This window comes from Artibeus jamaicensis, unplaced genomic scaffold (genome assembly GCF_021234435.1).
Source record: "Artibeus jamaicensis isolate MK-2021 breed Jamaican fruit bat unplaced genomic scaffold, CSHL_Jam_final scaffold_369, whole genome shotgun sequence".
Lineage (NCBI taxonomy): Eukaryota > Metazoa > Chordata > Mammalia > Chiroptera > Phyllostomidae > Artibeus > Artibeus jamaicensis.
The window spans coordinates 34,176,733-34,192,167 of NW_026522042.1; the positions used below are offsets into that span (position 1 = coordinate 34,176,733).

General features: G+C 56.7%; 1 protein-coding gene across 1 annotated transcript; it reads right to left on the minus strand.

Annotated features, from left to right (window-relative positions):
* Positions 1–225: 225 nt before the first annotated feature.
* Positions 226–14,708, minus strand: SLC6A19 (solute carrier family 6 member 19). The gene is made up of 12 exons (XM_053657175.1): positions 14,368–14,708; positions 10,151–10,291; positions 9,539–9,676; positions 8,458–8,639; positions 7,992–8,102; positions 7,546–7,658; positions 5,975–6,103; positions 5,744–5,900; positions 4,951–5,155; positions 4,684–4,843; positions 2,665–2,827; positions 226–2,320 (listed from the first exon to the last, which is right to left on the minus strand). The coding sequence occupies exons 1-12, from the start codon at positions 14,567–14,569 to the stop codon at positions 2,120–2,122; spliced, it is 1,902 nt and encodes a 633-aa protein (XP_053513150.1). The 5' UTR covers positions 14,570–14,708; the 3' UTR covers positions 226–2,119.
* Positions 14,709–15,435: the final 727 nt, after the last annotated feature.

Genomic DNA, 15,435 nt, shown 5'->3' on the forward strand with positions numbered 1-15,435 from the left:
CCGAGGCTAAGGCTCACCCCCAGCAACACAAGGCACCTCAGACAGTGGCCAGGTCCACCCACCACGCCTTGGGCCCCGTGGACACTGCATTGTGGCTTCTTCAGAGGAAATCCTAGAACCCAGGACCACAGCCCTGCAGCATCCCTTCTAGAGGGCTCAACTGTTTCCTCTGCTCGTTCCTCTGCATTTGGACAACATTTAGGCTGAGAATAGGAAATACAGTGATTTATTTAGACAGGTACGCTTTCTGCTCATAAAAACTGCATGTCTAAAAATTTACAAAGGTAGTAAGTCTGCAAAATGAGGCACTCCTCACGTGACAGGGACCGATGGGATCAGCCCCACCCCATCTCTCCTGTCCTATACTTCTGGGTGAGGCAGCGCATCCACAGGATACTGATGAGCATTTTCCCAATCAAGGGTCAGAAGGCTCTGTGGATAGAAGGAGGTGAGGTCCCATGGAAGTCATTGGCACCTGGGAGTGGAGACCAGAATGGTGTGAGGTCTGTGGGCTTCCTGGGCAGGGACATGGCGTCATGGCCTCGGGTGGAGGGTGTGGGCTGATTTCCCACTTTACCTCCAGAGGTTTCTGTAGATCACGACATTCAGGTGACTGGCCATGTAAGAGGACTCCAGGCACTTGGATGTGTTTGGAGGTTCTCAGCTAGGCTTCAGGGCTGAAATGTGTGGTCCCTATTGGACAGGAGGCGCTGGGAAGGGAGGGGAGGGTGCTTTGGGGTGTCTCCAAGTGGACAGACTGAACGTGGTGCTGGGACCTACCCTCCACTCAGCTCTCCCACTCCTGCCTAGAGAATTCTCAGAAAGTCCAGCTTAACTTAAACTTCCAGATGTTTCCATGGAAAGTAGAAGTGGCCAGTTCATTGAAATAAATACCCCAAGTGCCAAGTAACTTTGGCTGAGGTTGGATGTTGCATCCTAGGAAATAGGCCTTTCCCTGATGGGGGAAGAGATAACACCAATCTTCACTGAATGGCACCAAGGGGATAGTCTTGCGGGGTCTTCACGGTCCCGACATTGCTCAAGACCTATGGACTGTCCTCAATGTCAGTGACCAAGGCCGAGTTACCCTACAACCCATCCTTTCCAACACCAGGCTAAAAATTCACATGGTTAATGTTCTCTTAAAAACACACACACTCAAAGGGTGTTTCTGCCTTAAATTATGCCAAGATGAGTTTTATTTAACTGTCATCTATTTGTAGCAGCCAGAGCAATGATTAAATGGGTTAGCATTCATTAAGCTGGAACACTGCCAAGACTCAGGAACTCTTTGCTGGCTGGTAGACAGGCAGGTCTCCCCGGCCTAAGTGCCCATGGCCTCTTCCAAATAGAGCTCTTCATCATGGGGTAAAATTACATTACTGCAAGAACTCCAAGGTCAAGGGGTCAACAGCAAGGGAAATGGGGGGCAGAAAGACCGTTCTAAGGAGAGTTGTTGCCTCCTACAGGATGAGCACAGCAGGTATGGCCTCCCTGCTGTCACTTTTGACTTTCCTTTGGAAGGCGGGGCAGCACGTGAATATAGGCCCCACCACATCTGTGACACAGGGAACCAATAGGGCAGCCAGGCCCCACCTGGCTGTATGGGAACATGTCTGCACATGTATACACATAGCTGCATGCACATGTCTATATAAATTACAGACAAATACACACCCACACTTAGACATGAACATGTGTGTGCATGCATATACATGTGTATGCAGTGCATCACATGTCACATATGCACGTTTATAAATACACAGCTTGCACGTTCTTGTGCACACGTGTGTGCATAAACTCACATGGGTATAAGCACACAAATTCTTGTGCACGCCCACCCACATCCCATACAACCATGTGCGCGCACACAAATGCCTGTGTGCACATATGTGTATGCATGTGTGCTAACATGTATGTGCGTGCAAATTATATAGACCAGCGCATAAAGGCACCCGTATGCATGCTCATGTGTGCACATATAACTTATACGCATACACATGTATATGTGCATACACATGTGCACACCTGTGTGTGTACACACTCTCTCACCCATGTGCACACTCACATGCTCACACATGTGTATGAACGTGCACATGTGCAGCCATGGACATGGTGTTCAGGACTTCAGGTCTCCATTCATAGAGGCTGTGGACTGGGTGCTGATCAGCTGCTGGTTTTCTCCCCTCTGGCAGTAGTTCCTGATGAGCTTGTAGATGGCAAAGCAGGGGATAGTAAGGCTGGGCACACCAGCAATGAGGAGCACCACAGCATACACCCAGTCTGGGTATGAGACCTGCTGGGACTTGGGGAATTCCTCCTAGGGAGAGAGCAACCACAGGTTCAGCAGACACAAAGACAGCCAGTGGGGTCTCCTTTGGGGGCACAGTGCCCACTTCTCCCCAAGATTTTCACATCCTTGCCCCTGTGGAGGAGGAGAGGGAGACCCAAGGCTCCTCCACCCCTACATACCTCCTCAAGAGAAATATGATCCCCTCCATTCCCCTACCTCCTCTGCCCTCCATGGGTCCCTATTTCTTATGCCCCTCCCACCTTCCCCACCTCCTCCAGCCCCTCAGGTAGTCCCCACCTCCGCCATCCCCATATGCCTCCTAACAGGGAACATGACCCCCACCCCCAACCCAGTGGCCCCTTTATGCTCACATAGGAAGGGTTCCAGACGGTGTACATCAGCTCCTCATTGACCTTGACCACGAAGAAGAACAAGAAGATGGTCAGCATGAGCAGTGGGCTGACCACTCTCCATGTGATTTGCCAGAAGATGTTGGGCTTGTGGCCGATCATAAATTCAATGTCCTTGTTAAACCTGGAGCAGAAGCCAATAGGGAGCCATCAACTGGTTGATATCAGAAGCCTTTAATCCCAGCAAAGCACAGGATGGGCCAGCCTTTCCACCCTGGACACATGGCTGCCACCCTGAAGTGCTGCCTCTGGCCTTGCCCCCATCACAGTGGTGGCCTTCCTGCCAGACAAAGACTCGCTTCCCTCGGGAAGCCTCTGGGCACAGTGGGGGCCTCTCTGGAGGCCTCTGGAGACAGAGCAAACCACAGCCTGGTGCTCCAACCTGTGAACATGCCTCAGGCAATGATTTATGCAAACAGGAGTCAATGCCTCTGGGGGAATGCAGAAAGGAAACCTCAGTCTGCTTAGTAGGGCAATGACCCTGACCTTGAAGGCCCCACTATCTCCTGCCCATCCTATGCTGAACTCTGTTCTACATAAATGAATTTATTATTGTAGAAATTAGAACAGAGTGGGCCGGATGTAAATGTGAACAGTCCAGGCCTACCGATGATATGTAGGGCACTTCCAGAAAAACAGAGATGCCTAAGCCTTGTATCCAGCAGGGCCTGGGAACTTGGTGGCAAGTCTCTTGCGCTTGGTGCTACTCCTGGCTCTCCACCTCCTGCTCAATGGCCTCCTTAAGGCAGTGTTACATAGGACCCCCAGCAGCAAGTGTCTGGCTTCAAACTGTCTTTGGGCCATTTACAGGTGGACGCACACTCATTAGGACCTTAACACCTGCCTCACACCCAGCAGCAGGCATTTACACCTAAGCCTTCTTCCCCAGCATGTGCTGGGGGAGAAGTGAGTGAGTCCACCCACATACTCCTCAGTCGCTTGGAGGCGGCCACCCCAGCTGTGTGCACTGTGGCTCGGATTGGCCTCCTGTTCGTGTGCCCTTACACACGCGTGTCTTGGTGATCCAGAACAGGACTTGCACAGTGAGATTCGTCCCTCCCCACTGCCGGCCCAGTGGCTCATGCATGTCACGTGAGTAGATGCCGACAGTTACTTCTAAAGTTGTGAGACCAGCTTCTGTCAGAGACCTGGTGTCATTTTCTGGATTTCCTTCTCCATGATGATGGTGTGACGCCCTGAGTACTTCACCAAGGGGATGGCCGAAAGGGCCATCCTGCCCCTTTCTCTGTCTGAGTCTCTGTCTGCCTGCATCGCTCTCTCTCCCCATAAAGAGGCCCAGAGCATGCCCACCAGAGTGGCTTCCCTAGCCATGGACCCCCAGTTAACATAAAACACCCAGCTCCTTCCCCCTGGTCCCGCAGGGAGGCCCCCTTACCCACAGCTAATGTCCCTATCCTGTCACTCCCCCACTCTCAAGTCCCCTGCCTGCTCCCCAGCCCCTGGAGGCTGCTTCTGGGCCCCACAGGACACAGACCACCCTTCTGAGTTTTCTGGTCCCTCTGGTCACATCTCATCTGCCGAGGGCTTCTGGTGTACCAGTGCTTCGCCTCCGTGCCATGCAACTGTTTCTCTAGCTAATCATGTGTCTTTTGACTTTGTTTATGACACTTTGGTTACAAATGTTTTTAAATCATCTGGTCAGATCAGAGGTGCCTGTACTTTTATTTGTGATTATGTGGTGCCCTACGGTCTGTGCTTAGCTTTCAGTGCTGGGTCTGGAAGCATCTGGAAGCAGGAGGGGATGCAGCTTCGACTGCTCTGGATGGACATCCTCTGGGATCCATCTCTTTTCCGCCCTCACCCATCCAGGTACCAGACTGGTGCCCACACCACATGGTCCCTCAGGCCTGTGTCCTATGCACTTGTCTTCTACCAAGTCTGGACCGGGGACAACTTACCCCAGGGCGGGAGTTTCCTAAGATTGTTGGAGACAGCCACATGCCTCAGCCTCCCTCCTACCTGTCCACGCCGTACACGTAGACCACAGAGAACATCTCGCAGAAGGCGATGATGAGCAGGGGGATGGAGCCGGCGTAGCTATCCATCAGGGAGAGCCAGTACTGGCCGGAGTTCAGTGTGAAGATGATCGCAATCAAATACGACCCCAAGCAGATGAGGCCTGGGGACAGAGAAAGGCCGCTGCAGACAGACCTCCCCACCTGCCCCTCGGCCATGGTTCCTGAGGCCTGTCCTTGCTGCCTGCCTGCCCAGCCCTGGCCTGAGTACCTGTAAGCACCTCCTTGGGCCACTTTTCAGGGATGACTCTGAGGTCCTGCAAGGGCACCATCACACCTTCCACGTTCCCAAACATGGAGGACAGGCCCAGGCAGAAGAGCATGATGAAGAAGAGCACAGACCACAGTGGGGACACCGGCATCTTGGTGATGGCTTCTGTGAAGACAATGAACGCCAGCCCCGTGCCCTCCACACCCTGCGTGGACAAGCAGACGGGTCACACACGCATGGCACATACTCCTCGTGTCCCCCTGGCCTCAGTCACGTTTCTCTCCTTCCCTGTCAACCCCTGGCCAGCTCTCCAGATGCCACACCCACACTATGATGGTATTGGGCTCATTTGAGCTATCCTGTGAAATAACCAGTCTTTATCTCTTTGGCCCAATTGTTTTCCAAAGCTGAACTATGTTTTATGAACAGGACAGGGATCATAATGTCCAGCAGCAGTCAGGGCCTTGAGCTGCCCACACAGACATGTGGCAGCTGTGGGGACTATCATCTATTCAGAGTTCTGAAGGACATCAACAGGGTCTATGTGAATCCCCTACACAGCTGCCCCGGTCATGTGGCCCATTGGTTCATTAGAGCCAGTTAGAGCTGGCCGCAGGGCAGCCTGTGACAGATGGGCTCTCGGGGTGCAGGCCCCAAGGCAGGGCAGGAAGGTCAGAGGCAGGCAGGCATGTGAGGACGGAGACAGGCTCGTGGGAACTGGGCCTCTGGGAGTTCAGTGTCCCCCAAGGGTGTCTTCTCCTCCCTTCCCTTGAGTCACTCCAAAGAGTCTCACCTCTGACAGGAAAGAGTTCATGTCGCAGGTCTGGAACTTCAGCTGGGCAAAGGCCACTGGGTCAGTGGCATTGCACCACCGCTGCATTTCCTCGAAGTTCTCCTGGGTGACATTGCCTTCGGGCAGGTCGAACCCGTTGATGAGCGTCAGGATGTTACTGGAAAGAGAGTGGGGTTGATACCAGCCCTGGGCAGTACAGGCCTGGCGGGCTCCCTAGAGGTGGACACTCACTCGCTGAAGCAGTCGTCAAAACGCTCTGTGGCGCGGAAGCCAATGATGGAGTAGACCACGGTGGCTGCGTACACAGATGTGAAGCCGTTGATGATGGACACGATCACTGAGTCCATCTCACAGTTGTTGCTGCAGAAGAGAGCGGTAGTCACTGCAGGCTGGGGATGCCATGTCCACCTACCCGGCCACATCAGCACAGGCAAGGAGCTGGCCCTGAGCCTCAACTGCTGGGGTACAGTGGAAGAGGGGACACAGCCCACCCACCTGTCCTTCCCCAAGTACACCCAGCAAGAGGTGACCAGAAGGCCATGCCCAAGCCCTGCACCGGCAGCCAGTGGTCCGTCATTCCTGCTCTTCTTACCACTTCACAATGCCACCTGCACTGCAATTTGGTGGCCTGGAGACCCCTGAAAGCTGTGGGGACCTCTAGAGCAGCCTTCAACCCCCAAACCTGGGACAGGAGAACCTTGTGTGACAATTCCAGCTCAGCCAGCTGCTGCTTCGGGCCCAGGAGGCAAGCACTCGATAAGCACTCAGCCTCACTGCCCACACCCCGCAGGCCCCGCAGAGGTAGCCCAGGCCATACCTTCTACACCTACCCTGCCACGCCCCTCCCTTCCTCCCTCCTGTGTCCCCTACCCCACCGAACCCCCATCTGCCCTCCCCTGGTTCTCCAGGTCCCGTCTCCACCCAGCTGAGGGTTCCCCATCATCAGCTCAGTGTTTCCAGACCACAACTCCTGACCTCCCCAACCAGACCCAGCAGCTCTCCCACTGGCTCCACTGCTGATGCTAATACCATCCTTCCAGATGCTTCCAACAGAAGCCTAGTCCCCCAGCTCTTGGGGAAACACAAATCAAAATACAGTGAGACACCACATCCCACCCACCAGGATGGCCAGAATTAAAAGTCCAGATAATAACAAGGGTCAGCACGGAGGTGGAGAAATCAGGCCCCACCACCACCCTGCCTGGCCCCCACCCTCTCAGAGCATCCCCCCATGGCCAGCAGCCAGCAGGCATCCCACTCACCCACTCCCTGAGTCTTTGTTCACATCACACCTTTTGCCTGTGAGCCCACCCCAATCAAGGACGCCAGCCTGGCCCCATGCCCCTCCAGGGACCCCTCTTCCTGCTCATTCCATTTGTCTCTCTGCCAGACCACAGCAACGGGTCCTAGCAGGACAGAAATTCATGCATCAGGCAGGGCACACAGTAGGTCTTCCACTGGTGCTTGTGGAGATGAACTGATAACAACCGCATTCCTCTGAAGATCCCTAGGGACCCTTTCTGCATGAATGTTGGTCTGGGGAGGGTTGTGGTGGCCAGGCATCTGGTGTCCTGGATGCTGAGGGGCCACCAGAGAGTGGGTGAGGGGATGGACGAGAGCATACTGGGGCTCCTCATTCTCAGGACCAAGGCACATGGAGAGGACAGTCATAAACAGGCCTCACTTGAGGCACCTAGTGTTTGAAAATCTCCCAGAGCCTCAGCCTGCCTCCCCAGCACGAAGTCCCATGGATCCCATGATTTGCTGGGGGCGCCAACAAGCCCAGACCACTGGTCACTCACTGGACAGAGTTGTAGCTGGAGAAGGACATGAGGCCCCCGAAGGCCAAAGAGAAGGAGTAGAAGACCTGGGCCCCTGCATCCAGCCAAGTCACCGGGTTGGCCAACTCCGTGATCTGTAACCAAGTAGAGACCCTCAGCCAGGCACCCCAAGGATGAAGAATCACAGGAAACCAAGGGAATAGTGGCCCGAGGGAGCGGTGTGAGCCTGGAGGCCGGCAACAGCCGAGGCCGCTGGGCAGGTGCTGGCCGATGACTTGGAGACGGCTGCCCTCAATCCACACAGAGCCCCACTCGAGCTCTCAGGCAGCCCCCCCTCACAGGTCCAGCCCACACATATCAAAGGGGCTTGGGACTGGCCAGGGCTGGTATAAGGTGGGCAGGCCTGTCCCCCAGGGTGGCCTCTGCCATAGGAGCTGGAGGCCTGGGGTGGACAGCAGGACACTCACATTGGGCGTGAAGAGGAAGACAATACCATTGGTGGCTCCCTTCAGTGTAAGGCCCCGAATGAGGAAGATGGTCAGGACGACATAGGGCAGCGTCGAGGTGATGTACACAGCCTGGGGAAGGGCAGAAATGGGATGAAGGGGGACGCAGTGCTCACAAAGAGGAAAAAGGTCATGCGGGACCCCAGCTCCACTCCCCTGGGTACCCCACTGCCCCCGCTCCCAGGGCAGGGAGAGGAGACATCTCCTATTCTGTTTGTATTGAGGACTATTCCACTCCCTCCGGGTCAGAGAGATACTGTGGGTCACTCTTGCTGCTGCTTTTTAAGCACAGGTTTGAGAACCATCCAGGCCAGCACCACATCTCCTCCCAAAACAACAGACATGGGGCAGTGACCCACAGAGCTGGCGAAGGGGCAGCCCCCTCCTGCTTGCCCCTGTGAGTGAGCTCCTGAAGCCCAGCCCACACCTTGCCGGTGGTCTCGATGCCACGGATGGTGCACACGTAGAGGACACTCCAGGCACAGGTCAGGCAGAGCAGGATCCACCACTGCACAGAGCCAGAGTCACTGATGGAGGTAGAGATGTTGAGCGTCTCCCGGTACCAGTAGTAGTCCACAGCTGAGCTGCGGGTGCACTCCTCCACATAGTCTGCAGGGGGCACTCACACCCATCAGCATGGGTCATAGAAAGGGAAGCGAGGGGGGGCAGCGAGGAGCAGGGCAGTGTCACCAGAAACCAGGCTGTGCTCCCAACAGACCAACGCCAGGGAGGTAGCATGCATAGAGAGGCAAGTGCACTCCCAATGTGTGTGCACACACGAGCACACCTACATGTGTTTGCGTGTGCACACATGTGTGCACACTCACAAGACACATATGCACACGTGGGCATCCCTGGATGCAAACATGTACACTTGTGCATATATTTGTGCACATAGAAGTGTGAGCACATCGGACATGCATGCGCACACACAGCTGTACATTGGCCACTCCCTGCCTATTGGATTCGTGTCTGCATCCTGATGCAGATGTGTGCAAGCTGCCAAGCTGAGCACACGGCCCATGACCCTGCAGGTTCCAGGCAGAGGGTCTGTTCCCCACTCTCCCTCTCTGGAAGGGGCCCAGAAAGACCGGGTGGTGAGTGAGGGGCATGAGACTGCAGAGAGGAAGGCCCTGGGGAATGCAGTGGGAAGGGACAGTGGAGGGTCAGGCCACCACTCGGTGTGATGTCAGGGAGCAGTGGGTCTCTATGACGCCCCGTGGCATCCTCCCACCTTCCCTTCATTCCGACCTTCGCTGGCACCACTCACCAGTCCTCTTGAGGTGGAAGCACCTTTCTAAAGGGTTTTTCTCTGGCGGAGTGATTTTTTAAAATTCTGTTATGGTAGATGTGCTCTGATTTTTGACAAACCTGGCCCACAGCCAGTTGAACTTGGGGAAATCAGAAGGTGACTACTTATGGATTCTGCACGTTCAAAGGTGCCCATGGCTCTCAAACAGCCAGCCGTCCTGGCCCCTGCCCTCCAGCCCTGCCCTGCCCGGGCTCACCTGTCCGATTGTCGTTGAGTGGGCACGAGCTCCAAGGCAGGGGCTCCTGGAAGGAGTTGAAGAAGTACCACATGACCCAGGCGATGATGGTGTTGTAGTAGAGGCCCACCATGAAGGACACAAGCATGGATGCAATCCCTGGAGAGCAATGGACACTGCTGGGGGCACCTCTGGGAGGCGCTGCGGGTGGAGGCACCCCTGGGTGAATGGGACACTGGGAGCAGGAGGGGGCAGTGCTGGGGGACCCCCCTTGAGGACTGAGTGTGAGTAGACTCAGCGTTCCAGAGAACAGGAGGGTGGTCCCTGAGGCGCTTGTTGAGCTCTGCTGTGGGAGGCAATGGGGGACTCAGCTGTCTCCACATCTACGTACTCCCAGGTCCGGGCACTCAGGGACTCAGAATAGCCTCTGCTGCCCTGCTGGTCTCTGTCGACCGGGAGTGGCCCCATCCTGGACCTTGCCACTGACTTCTGTGAGATGCCAAGGGAGGGCTTGCAGACGGCTGGGGGCAGCGAGCCCTCGGGAAACAGAGGCAAAAGGAGAGAAGGAAGGAGCGCGCTTGCTGCCCACACTGGACTCGAGCAGGGGTGCCACAGTCATGGCCCGACACGCACCTACACCTTTCAGGGCTGGGTGGATGGAGCTCCAGATGCCCACGCTGCCCTTGCGCAGTCGCTGCCCGATGGCGAACTCTAGGTGCAGCAAAGGGACGCCCTCCACAATCAGCAAGATGAGGAACGGGATCATGAACGCTCCTAGTCAGAAACAGGCAGCAGTGTGTCAGGTAGCGCACGCCAGACGACAAAAGGCCCCTCTGGAGACACAGGCTCTGGTAGAAAGTTCCTGCGGAACTTGCTCACGAATACAAACTTAGGATACCAGCATCAACAGCACGCCACTCAAGATGGCCACTGGGACTGCTTTATGGGGGACGCTTCATGTCCCCTCATGAGAGCAGCCAACTTGCCTGCTGTTCCCCCAGGACTGTGCTTGTCCAAGAGGGTGAGCGCACGGCAGCTCCTGGGGAACTGACAAAGGTACCCACGTGTTGAACAGAACACAGGGAGTCCACGGACCATGCATGGTGAGGCCCTTCTGGGGCTCAAAATCCAACCAGGTAGGCACGGACGGCACACAGAAACTTCACTCAAAGGTGACAGTCAGCTCGACGTGACAATGAGATGAAAAGCAGACAGCAGTGACGACCCCTAGCTGGAGCTCCCATGGGAAGGGAGTGGGGGGCTACCCCAGGTCTGGAGTACCGCGGGGTCTGCAGGCTCGTGGGCAGGGATGACTCACTGGGTCACGCTGCTGGTGAGGACAAAGTTAAAATACGACAAGAGTCGCCTCTCTCATCTCCCAGGAGCGTGATGTGAAAATCTTCCGGGCAAAACTAGCAGGAAAAAAAAACAAGTCTGTGGTCCCCAAATGTTCTTGGACATTTGGGATGGGTCCCAACCTCAGGACATCGCTTTTACCCGCAGGTCCTGCTGCCCCTCTGTCTCCACCAGGGAACTCCTATTCCCGCTAAAAACCCCACTTGGTAGCCACTCCTCCAGGAAGCCTCTGCTGCCTGTGCTCCTGGCAGCCCTCCCTCCTGCAAGCTCCCCCAGGTGTAACATGCGCCTGACAGGCGTCCTGTCTGTAGGTGCCCGTGGTCAGGTGCCCTTGCACACCGATGGACACACATACGGAGGCAGAGATGCGGTGGGCCCTGGCCAGGTATAAAGGTCTTGCACGAGAAAGATGTAGGAAACAGGTGGGGGAGAGGTGGGGAGACATGGGCTGGGGAGGGGCAGCGGCCGTCTTCAAGGGCAAGGTCTGAGCCTTCCCCACATCTCTCTCTCCTGCAGGCAATGTGTGTGGCACAGAGCAGAAACTAGAGGAATATTTGCTGACTCGATGGGTGCCGGGCCAGCACCGGTGGAGGAAGGCAGGGCCCCCACGGCCCCCCGCCCCACACACCATCTCTCCTACGTGTTCTGTCACTAAGAAAGTGTATGGGGTGAGTCGGGGTGACATCACTGGGGACAGAGTGGGTATTGCACTCGCGTGGACAATGGAACGCAGCCGTTCGTCACTGGCCCCGGGGGGTGGGTGGGTCCTGACTCTGACGGCACCTCTTGGCTTCAGCCTCCCGCCCACACGCCCCACTTCTTGGTTTTCAAAGCTGGACAAACAGCCAGCTTTTGGTGCGGCCCTGGGGTCAGACTCCTGTTCCTGTCCCTGTCACAGGCGGGAACTGGGGACCCAGAGGGTGCGAGGGAGAGTGTGGTGGGGCCAGGACACAGACTGCTGTCAGCTCAACTCAGGGACAATTTCGAAACTTTTGAAATACCTCTCTTCAGGAAAAGGGCCCACGAGCCCCCTGCCCCAGCGCCCGCATGCGAGTTGTGGGTCCCCAAGCCCCTCTTGTGGCTCCCCGAGGCTGAGTGAGGAGAGCTGCTCGCCCTTGCCCAGAGCCACCCCTGCCCCCCATAGTCCAGACATGGTCCAGGCTGACCGTTGTGTCTCCGTGTGGTGGCAAGACGGACTCTGGCAGAGGCTACTACATCTTGCTGCTTGCTGGTGGCAGACACACGAGACCAAGAAAAGGAACCCAACAAAGGCAGGGCAGCTGAGGTGCTACAGGCAGAGGACACAGCCCACCTGGTGCCTCAGTTACCCGCTACTCTGGTCACAGACGTGCCCCCATCAGAGATCTAGAAGGCAGGCCTCCTCGTGGTTTCCGCGTCACGCAGTACACGGGGCCTTTGCATGTGCCCGTGCACTCCCACCCGCCGCCGTCCCACCAAACTCAGCAAAGAGCTTCAGACGCCCGTCTACGTTGTGGGGAAGAGGTCTCCGCTGTCATTTCCTCTACTTTTCTGCATTCTATTTTTTTCATAATATAAAGTTAAACAAAGTAAATGGTGATTTGTTTTCCTTTTCAATTTACCCAAAACTCCTGGAAATAACTGAAGGCAAGCTAAGCTTTCACCAAAACAGGACTGGTCGCAGGAGTCCTCAGCTCTGTCATTGTCTCTCCCAGTTACAAAACCACACCCTCCCCTAGAGCTGGGGCCACAGCCATGGGAATTGCCAGCCCGAAGGAGTCACCTGCCACGCCTTGTCATTGTCTTCAGCAATTTTCTCCTGGGGTGGGAACCTTATCACTGTCCTCCACAATTGTTTCCTGGGCTTGAGGGTTATCACTGTCCTCAGTGAATGTCTCCTGGGCTTGGAGGACCAGGTACTCGGCTCCAGACCAGAGCCGAGGAGCAGTGAGAGGCCCTCCGGATGGGCGGGAACACACAGGAGGGGCAGGGCGTGGCCTGGAGGGGCAGCAGGTGAGCCACCAGAAGGGTCCTAAGAGGTGGGAGACGGGCAGTTGGACCTCCCTCCTTGCTTCTCTGAGCTGACAGACCTGGGACCCCTGGCTTCGCTGTCCACTTTTTAGGACCCAGGGGTGGTGGGGACATCTTCCTCTCACCCACTGTGCCTGGAGGCAATGTCCCCACACTGACCCTTGGACTCACAGGGGGTGTGGTTCACCCCCCAAACCCCCATTTCTGGGGGGTGAACCCTTCTCAATCCCAGAAACCCCTGCCCCCACCTGGCTTCAGCCCCTTCCCTTTGGAACTTAGTAAATGCTGCAGGTGTTGCCAGAACCTTGGCCCCAGGGCAGCTCTGGTGGGAGTCCAGGAGGTGACCAGGACCTTGCAGAGAGAGTCACTGACCCTCCTGCTGTGTGACCTCACGGGCTCCCAGGGGGGTCCCTTCACCCCTCCACTGGCATAGTGGTGACTGGGACAGGACCATCTGGAAAGCACAGCTGGACCTGAGGCAAAAAGACAGACCCTCCAGACACTCGGAAGCTTCGGTCTTTGGCCACGGAAGTGGGGGGCGGGTCACACAGGTGACTTGGAAACAACCCCATCTGATTTCTTTTCTGTCACAAAGCCTGGTGACAGCCTGCAGGTTCTTCAGAGTATGAACAAACTCACATCACTGAGAGCCCTTGCTCTTTCAAAGGAGGCTATTCTGACGCCCACAGAACCAGAAGCATCCTCTGAGCATCTAGCTGCTCTGCACAGCCTGTCACTCCAGTGAGTGCAGCACCTACCCAGACCTCCTCCCAGGTGACAAGCATGGCTCTGTGCCCCTTCCCGAGGCGCAGCTCCTGGCTGCCATCCCTGCCAGGGCTGGGGGCCCAGGGGAGACAGAAGCCACAGACACATAGAGGCAGATGGGACTACAAGTATGACCTCCATCCCTGCAACCTACAGGTGCCAGGAGGGTGGGTAGAAGGACGAGACCCTGGGGACTGAGACCCAGCAACCCCAGGGGAGTATCTGCAGCTGGGGGAGAGGGAGTGGCCTCAGCCCAGGGGAAGGAGACGCCCCTGGGCTACAGACAAGGTCCCTGGAGGCCTCTGGAGGCCGCAGGACGGGCTGAGGCCAGCATTACATGGGGAATACAGACTTTCCACCTCTTGCCAAGAACCCACCTGCCTGTTTCTCTGTGGATCACCCACTGCAGGCCCACCTCCCTCCTTTGTCTCTCAGGGAATGTGGAGCCCACCCGTGGGTTTAGAACTTAGCTCACTGCCCATACGGTGTTAGAAAGGAGGGCTGGCCTTGCTGCCCCTCGGGCCAGCACCTTCCCCGCTCAGACAAGGGGCTCCCTCCACAGGAGCAGCTGGCCCTTGTCTGTCCCCACTCCCAGATTAGACCTATTCGCAGCCCCTTGCCCTCCAAACTTCTCCCCTCTGTGAATGGGCTGCTGGGGTCCTGGGGGATATCACTGTTGTTTGCCCTCAAGCCCCAGCCTGCCCTCCTGCCCAACCTACCTCCGCCATGGCTCTGGCACAAGTACGGGAAGCGCCACACGTTGCCCAGGCCCACGCAGAAGCCCACGCAGGTGAGCATGTACTGGGCCTTGTTGTCCCACTTGGGCCGAGAGCCGGCCTCTTCCTTCTCCATGACCTCCAGCTGCTCCAGGGAGGGGATTCGGTCCTCCAGGCCCGGGTTGGGCAGCACAAGCTTCACCATGGTGGTCACAGGCAGATCCCTCTGGGCAGAACAGGACAGGAGCTGGAGGATGAGTGAACAAAGCCAGAGCCCCAGTACTTTATAGGGAACCTTTGGCACCTCACCCCAAGCACCTAGACCGAAAGGAAGCGTCAGCAGATCTGAAGGGCGAGTCCACAGGACTGTTAATGCCTTATCTTCAGAGGCCGGAGGTGCTGGCCGACCCTTTGAGGCTCTCAGCTGGCACTGGCCAGCCCCTCCCCCTGTGCAAACATAGAAGTCACGGGCACAGATGAGCCGCCCCCGCACCCACATGTGCTCAGACAGCCTGACTCCCAGGGGGCTCTTCTGGACGCTCCCTCTGGAAGCCTCACAGAGGAAGCCTGGAGTGGCAGGTACTGGACTGGCACCCACATTCCTAGAGCTCCAGCCTCCCTGAGTCCCAGCCTCATAGCCCTTAGAACCCCGAGGCCCCTTCCTGGGCTGGAAAACATGTTGTACATCCAACTCCATGGTGGATTTCCTGGGGAAAATTCAGATATGGGGCTTAGCAGAATGAAGGCCAGGTGCCCTGGGCCGGCAGGGCCTCAGAATCTTTGTGACAAGGATGAAGGGGGCTGCACCAAGGATCCAACTCAGTCAAGGTCCAGAGTCACTTGGGTCCTTTCGCACAGCCCTGGCTGGGGGTCTGGGTGGAGTGCTAAAGAGGCAGGCGGGCGGCTCCAGGATGGTGCCATGGGCTCATGGGGCTGCCAGCGGCCTCTGTGGCCTGAGCATTCTGAGATGCGGGGCCAGACTCTGGGTGCAGGGCGCACGTGAGAGGGGGGTGGAGAGAGAGATGGTGAGCAGGAGGCAGAGCAGGGGGTTCTCACAGTCTGGTGAGGGCA

Bases quoted from the DNA above. Each gene is read 5' to 3' on its own strand.
- SLC6A19 (XM_053657175.1), bottom strand. From the start codon at position 14,569: ATGGTGAAGCTTGTGCTGCCCAACCCGGGCCTGGAGGACCGAATCCCC. The intron at 7,659-7,991 runs GTGAGTGTCCTG...ACTTGGTTACAG, and splicing joins TCTTCCTCTTCACGCCCAAT to ATCACGGAGTTGGCCAACCC. The intron at 2,321-2,664 runs GTGAGCATAAAG...CTCTCTCCCTAG, and splicing joins CCGTCTGGAACCCTTCCTAT to GAGGAATTCCCCAAGTCCCA.